The sequence below is a fragment of the Eurypyga helias genome, unplaced genomic scaffold, assembly GCF_000690775.1.
Source record: "Eurypyga helias isolate BGI_N326 unplaced genomic scaffold, ASM69077v1 scaffold47804, whole genome shotgun sequence".
Lineage (NCBI taxonomy): Eukaryota > Metazoa > Chordata > Aves > Eurypygiformes > Eurypygidae > Eurypyga > Eurypyga helias.
In genome coordinates, this window is record NW_010247821.1 from 20,427 (window position 1) to 27,344 (window position 6,918).

Genomic DNA, 6,918 nt, shown 5'->3' on the forward strand with positions numbered 1-6,918 from the left:
TATTGATCACCGGCAGGACACAGAGCACTTCACAGAGGAAGTGCCGGTTGCCTTCTCTGTTTTCCAAATAATGAAACTGAAGCAAAAGGAGTCTTGCACACGTAGGTGAAAGTTTGCAAAGCTCCCAGCTCTTCATTCTATCCCATCTTGCTGCTGTGGAAGAACGGTGCTGAAAGCCGAGGCGGTGTTGTCCCGTTGTGTGAGCACGCAATGGAGGTTCTAGTCAGAATCAGCCTTGAAAAAGCATTTCTTACCCAGAAGGTGAACTCTTAAGGATTTCATGGGCAGTATGGATATGCAGCTCACCTCCCTCTTTCCTCACAGGTACTACACACCAGTAGGAAATCTTTATGAACAGGGAAAGCCAGTGAAGCAAGCCACTGCAGGGGTAAGCCTATTTGTTATTTCACTTTGTAGGAAAATACAGCTGTTTGTAATCAGAAATTTTTATACTCTTCACTTGCACATATTGTTGAGTAAGTAATGTATTTGCCCTGGGGGTTTTTCCCAGGGAAGGTGGGAGCATTATTTGATGAGTAGCGCTATCACAAAGTTTCCTGCTGCCATTAATTTTGTTTCTGGACTATTATGAGCACACTCCACTCTACTGTTTTTATTCTTCCCCTTTAATGTGTTGGGTATAGCTTCAAAATCTTTAGTGCACAGACTCAGTTGACCTGCAAAGCTGGACTGCAGCATCTTTAGTCTTGTCTTGATTTTTGAGATAGGAAGTACATCTCTCTGGCTTCCATCTCTCGTCAGGATTGAGATCAGAAGTAAAATTTTAATTGTGGAAATCAGAAATATTAGTCTCAACTTGATACCTACATGCGGAGGCTTTGCTGGGGTTCTTAATGCTACTCCAAGCCAAACTAACTTTCTGCCTCTCTTGCCTCCATTTGGTTTTGGGTGCACAGTTGGAATGTAGTCATCAATAAAAAATAACTTTGGAGTTTGCTGGCTGGATGTATGTACCAAAACCCTTCCAGTTTTATACTTGAGCAGGATTTTCCATGCTGTCCCCTAGAAAACAAATCTCTGCGTGCTTGCTAGCTTAATGTCCTTTTATCTACCAGGGACAGTATGGAGCTGGAATCCCTGAAGAAGTGTTGTTGCAATTGCGTTTGCCGCCTGTTCTGTCCGTAACTCCGCCTGTTCTGTCCGTAACTCCGCCTGTTCTGTCCGTAACTCCGCCTGTTCTGCCCATAAAGCTGCCTGTCATTGTTGTGGAAGAAGAAGAGAAATTCCCAAGCTCGGAAAATCTAGAAGAGCACTTTCCTCAGTTCACACAGGTACGCTAGCTGACAGTCTGCTAGGTGAAACAGAAGGCTGTGAAGCACGTGCAAGGAGCTCCACGTATTACATGGCTTTTTGAAATCTTAAGAATATGCATTTAACATGTTACCGAGGGCCTGCAGCTGTGACTTCACGGGGTCAGCAATAAAGCTGGTTTTGAGGATTTAACATGCTCCACATACACTCCTTCAGTTGTGCTGACCTAAGGGTTTGTGGAGCTTCTGCAACCGGGACAAGAATTAGTCCAGGTTTAAGAACAGTCTCCCAGAGAGCGCTAACCTGATTCACACAGGTGGGTTGGCTCTGCCTCTTAACCTGTCCTACCATGGCAGCAGAGCCTGAAAAATAAGCTTTTGCTGATCCACAGTGTCACGTTGCTTGTGGGAGACCTGAGCATCTCGTGTACATCCCCAGGATGTCGCAGTGTCGCGTGTGTGCCCTGGGCACGGTCGCACTGTGTGTAACTCACAAGGGGTCGACTTGGTTACGCTGTTGAGCAGGGAGAGGGAGTTTACCGGCCTTGTTTCAGTTGACAGCTGCCCGCGGGTTCGTGTCCTCGATTCTCTGTCTCACAAGTCCTTCCCCGTCTCGTCGTTTGTTTCAGGCCATGGAGAGAGAGGTCGTTGCTGCACTTGGCAAAGGTGATCCAGATGAGGTCTTGAGCAGTGCCTTCAAACTAAAGGTCACTCGTGCGGACATCCACACACTCAGGAGCCGTCGCTGGCTAAATGATGAGGTAAAACTACTTGCAGCCCAGTGACACTCTCATCTGTGTAAAAGTACCTCTTCACTGTGTAAAAAGTCTTTTCAGAGTTACTTGATGACTCCCCTGCAGAGCCTAGAAATCTCTGCACAACTCTTGGTTTAGGTCCTTAAGGGTGTAATGTTTCTGAAAGTTCCTTTACTCCTTGTATTACACAGCTTCCAGGAATGAGCCAAGGTTATTGGGGTGGGCGGTGGGTGGTTTTATCAAACTGCAGGAGGAACCAAGTACAAAACTCTCGGAATTAAAGTTGGCAGCTGAGGCTGGAGTTCTCTCAGCTGCGTACTGAAGGGTGGCCAGCAAAGACACCTTGCTGTATTTTTCATTTGGTAAGCTAGTGTCTTATTTTACATCTCAAGTTTATTCTTCGTGGTACAGGTCATTAATTTCTACATGAGTCTTCTGGTGGAAAGAAACAAAAAGAACGGATATCCAGCAGTCCATGCTTTCAGTACTTTCTTTTATCCCAAACTAATTTCGGGGGGATACAACAATGTAAGAAGATGGACCAGAGGTGTGGATCTCTTCAAGATGGACCTCATCTTAGTGCCCGTTCACTTGGAAACACACTGGACACTAGTGGTGAGTCAAACTGGCTTTTTATTTAGAATTGGATGGGGAGAAAAAAAACCTAGCAAGACAAGTCATTTAGGCTTCTTGTGTGGAGCACAAGGTTGGGCTTTGTCTAACAGTTGCCTTTTAATAACAGGTCATAGATGTCAAAGAGAAGACCGTCAGATACTTTGACTCAGCAGGACAAGACGGGGACAGCATTTGTCAAACTTTGCTGTAAGTAACTGCTCAGTCACCGCTTTTATGTTGGGAATTACGAGATGACGTTTGGATTTGTGTCCCTGTAACGCGACAGCGGGTTTCCACAATTCTTGAGGATAATGAAACAGCAACCTTTGATTCTCTTGCTGCAAGCTGAGTGACAGTGACTACTTATCTAGTCTCAATGGTGCCCTCTCCTCCCAGGGTCTTGGATGCCTGGATTCTGCCACCTTCCCACTATGTGCGCTGACAGAGCGTCCCTGTGGCAGCCCCGTGGCACACGTGTACTCACTTTGTTCATCATCAGCAAAACTGGGCTGTTGATGAGAGGGAAGAACTTCAGGAAAGTGGTGTAAAACACCAACCTGTGAAAGGATTAGAGCCTCCCAAGAGCTTTTTAACTCCCCCTTCTTTAGGAACTTTCAGATTCCAACTTGGTGGCGTTGGTGTCCTAGGGTCTGTACGCTCCTGTTTGCAATCAGCTCCACAAGTGCTTCTACCCTTCCTTGCTTAGCTCTTTTATCCTTGTGTTGAGGCCTTTCTCCCCCTACACTCGCAATGTTCATCCTTTCTGCTGTGGTGAGCTGTGTAATTTGGTTTGTCTGTAATCTCAAGTGGAACGGGTACAGTTCTCACATTGTGCAAGCCAGGGTCCTTAGATGTCTTTGCCGCTGGTGCGACAGTAGTAAAACCCTTAATCCAAGAGATTTGTAGCCCGAGAGCAGCTCCACAGAGACAAACCAAGTGTTGTTTTAGCTCTGTGCTCTCCTGAACAGATAACAGCAGGTGCCGGGGAAAAGGTATAAGAACAGGTCTGCATCAAATCATTTTTTCCTCAGGAGGAGGAGCTCCAGTTCCCAGGAGCTGGTGGCCTGGGAACTTCCTCAGCCAGACGTATTAGCCCCAAAGCTTTTGTATGTGTTTTTCCAGAGGTGCACCCAGTACGTGGGGTAGAGACACACGGCAGAATTATGACATTATGGTTCCTTGCTTGTTTCTTCTGTTCCTCCTCTGCTAACGTGTGATTTGGGGGTTTGTGACCTCTGCTAAGCAATGAGTTTAATGCTTTTGTGGAAGTCTCTGTTGGAATTGTCTATCTGATTCCTGACCTTTAGCTTGCAGCTTCTCACTGTCTGGGTGAATTTTAACATTTGGACTTTTCCTCCAAATGCCTTAAATCAGGTGCTGTGAGGAGCCTCTGACATTTCATTGTCCTGCCATTGCACCTTCCTGCGCTCCTTCAGCCCCTCGGGGGTTTTTGTTGGCCTGAGTGATGGTGATGAAGAGTGACTTTTCCTTTTGTTTTCAACAGCCAATACCTAAAACAAGAAAGCCAGGAAAAAAGAAATCTGGAGCTGATTTCTTCGGAGTGGACTATTCACAGCATGCAGCCACATGTACGTGAGCACTGCTGGGACTGGAAATAGGAACTATGAACTCCTTGTCACAGAGGTCTTAATAAGCCCGAGCCTTTAGAGAAGAGCCGGAAGCATCTCACGGTCTCACGATGCCACGCCAGGCTGCGAGTCAACCAGGATGGGATATGGGATATTTTATCCCATGCTGGGATAAAATCTATAAGTGGAGCCTCTCCTTGCTGGCTCAATACTTACTTTTTTGAGTGGTCTGCCTCAAAAAAGCCAGGTGAATCTGGCTTTGCCCCCATTTCACAAGTCAGATTTAAAGACCTCCTTAGCTGTTGTCAGAGGATGTAGGCTTCTTGTTTGGGGCCCAAATCCTGGCACAAGACGAAGCAAAAGGTTGAGCTGATGTTTCTCAGCAAGTTAGTATAGAAAAGCGGTACATAAAGACGCGGTTTAAGAAACGCATCGCTGTGCAGACCTCGGGACGCTCTGCAGGGCGGAAGGCTGCTGTCCCTTAGCAGCCGGCCAAGAGTTTGGGTTGTAAGAAAGCAGAGGGGGGGGATGAGGAGGAGTTAATCGGGTCAATGCCTTGTGTTCCGGAGTGGGAAATGGATTGTGCCAGTCGGTTCACGGGTCTCTGGTTAGCGTGGTGGTGGTGTGGGGAGCGTGTGCTGCTTCTGACTTGCTTTGGTGTTAAGAGGAAAATGCTCCATCTTCTTTCAGGAAATCCCTCAGCAAATGAATGGAAGTGACTGCGGGGTTTTTGTGTGTAAATATGCGGATTTTATCTCCCAAGAGAAACCGATGACCTTCACACAGGTGAGTGAAGCACAGCTCCGGGCTTTTCCGCACGGATCCGGGAGCCGAGGGATGTTAGGCGGCAGGTGTTCAGAGTGGCCGGGGCAGGGGCTGAGCTCTGTCCCTCTCTCTGGTTTGGGTGCAGAGTCGCTGGGGTGGGAACTCCAAAATAGCCTCAGCAGGGTGGAGCTGTATTCTCCATCCTTAACACCTGGTGTCTGCTTCCTACTTGAATCCGTGGGATTCCTCCTGGCTCGGGTACCACAGCCAAGTGGGTGTGGGATAGCTGACCTTTGTGTCTTGTGGAGAAATGGGTTTCACCCTTTGAGCAGTTAAGACACCAGTTTTTTTCCAGTGTGGTGGTCTCGTAAGCTGCTGTGAAGTGAGCTGGTTTTGCTGGGTTGGCGTGTCTCGCCCTCCCAGGAGCTGTGTGGGTGAAACCCAGGGTCGTACGCCGACAGTCCTTAAAGGGAATTTCACATTAAAGGATTAGGTGGGTGTTTATTGTGTGTTTTTTGTCTCGACTTCATATTTAACGGCTATCTCGCTTTTCTTTTCAGAGTCACATGCCTTACTTCCGCAAAATGATGGTGTGGGAGATAATCCATCAGCAGCTGCTGTGAGACATGCACTACTAGAGTAACACTGTGATCACCGGGTGGTGACTAATTCTTACCTTAGTTATTTTTCTAATACTTTATTTGAAGAATTTGTAACAAATCCATAGTTGAAGCCCCTGTAGTTGGGGTTGGTTTGTTGTTTGTTGGATATTTTTTGTTATTTTCTGTCCCCAGGGAATTATCTAATGTAAAAAGAGAAGTATTTATTTCTTTTTAATAAAGTAACTTATATATTTAAGAGCTTTACTGGGATGACTATGAAATAGGGATTGGGGTTTTTAATTAAAAAGTAGTGTGAATGGGGGTTTTAGCTCACTTAAAATCTGCGTGGTAGAAGACTCCAGGCAGGATGAGTGCCGGAGCACGGAAGCCTCTAAGCATTGTCCTGAGGGATGCCACACAATCCCAGGAATACCAGGGTAGAGGATTCCTCTTGGTGATACCCCACTAAAGTGCTCGAGGAGACAAAGCCCGTGTGCACAGCTCGGCGAACGCGGGCCGTCTGTCTCCACGCAGCGGGTGGGAATGGGCCAGCACCAACGTGCCGGGCTGTGGGTGGGTGATTCCTGGCTGGTGATGAGGCGTCTCCTCAGCTCTTGGGGGGAAAGACGGTGTTTTTGGGACATCCCCTCTGTTGTCATGGGTGTGATGAGCCTTCGGGGGGCTGCTCCTCGCCTGAAGGTCTGCTCTCCTGGGAAAGGGTTATCTGTGGTGCGGGTCAGCAGCTGCACCCGTCTTCGCTTTCAACCGGATTAGCTTAATCCCTCACCAAACCAGAGGAGGTTCTCCAAAGAGAGAACTTATCTGTCATGTTTTGTTCTTACACGAGATGCTTCATCTTCCCTGGATCCCCGAGGACTCGGGAGATTTTAGCTGTCTGTTAATGCTGGGCTACCGCCGCTGAAGGCTTTAAGCATCGCTCCCTTCGGTCTTGTCGTTTGGGGGAGGCCGTTTTGGGGCTGACCCTGCAGTGTGCTGATGGCAGCAGCAGAATTGTCCTTGTTTGAGGGAGGACACCACAACAGCCAGCCCCGGGACGCGGGGCTGGTGGCGTAAGGATGCTTCCCAGCTCCTTGTACGTGCTCCGTAGGCAGAGGGGGCTCGGACGTTCGGAGCGGGCTACAGCTTACCGGGAGGTGTGCCTTACCTTACAGCGGGTGTCGTGCTGCAGCGGGGATGCTCGTCATCCGGCCCTGCCCACTTCTGGGGTGACAGGGTCCTTTCTCGCAGGAAGGCTGTGGGGGGGGCTCGGACAGCAGGGCTGGCTCCGTGCTGGTGAGCACAGGGCTCCCCTGGGGTGGGG

At 48.5% G+C, this 6,918-nt stretch overlaps 1 protein-coding gene across 1 annotated transcript in view; it reads left to right on the top strand.

Moving 5' to 3' along the window:
• LOC104509033 (sentrin-specific protease 2-like) overlaps positions 1-5,618 on the top strand; it is a gene marked incomplete at its 5' end in the record, with an annotated part of 24,531 nt that extends 18,913 nt beyond the window's left edge. Inside the window, 7 exons of the mRNA XM_010150837.1 lie at positions 1,212-1,292; positions 1,901-2,032; positions 2,438-2,641; positions 2,769-2,848; positions 4,146-4,230; positions 4,921-5,016; positions 5,556-5,618. Coding sequence (XP_010149139.1) covers positions 1,212-1,292; positions 1,901-2,032; positions 2,438-2,641; positions 2,769-2,848; positions 4,146-4,230; positions 4,921-5,016; positions 5,556-5,618 — 741 coding nt within the window. The remainder of the gene's footprint in view (positions 1-1,211; positions 1,293-1,900; positions 2,033-2,437; positions 2,642-2,768; positions 2,849-4,145; positions 4,231-4,920; positions 5,017-5,555) is intronic.
• Between the last annotated feature and the right edge of the window lie 1,300 nt (positions 5,619-6,918).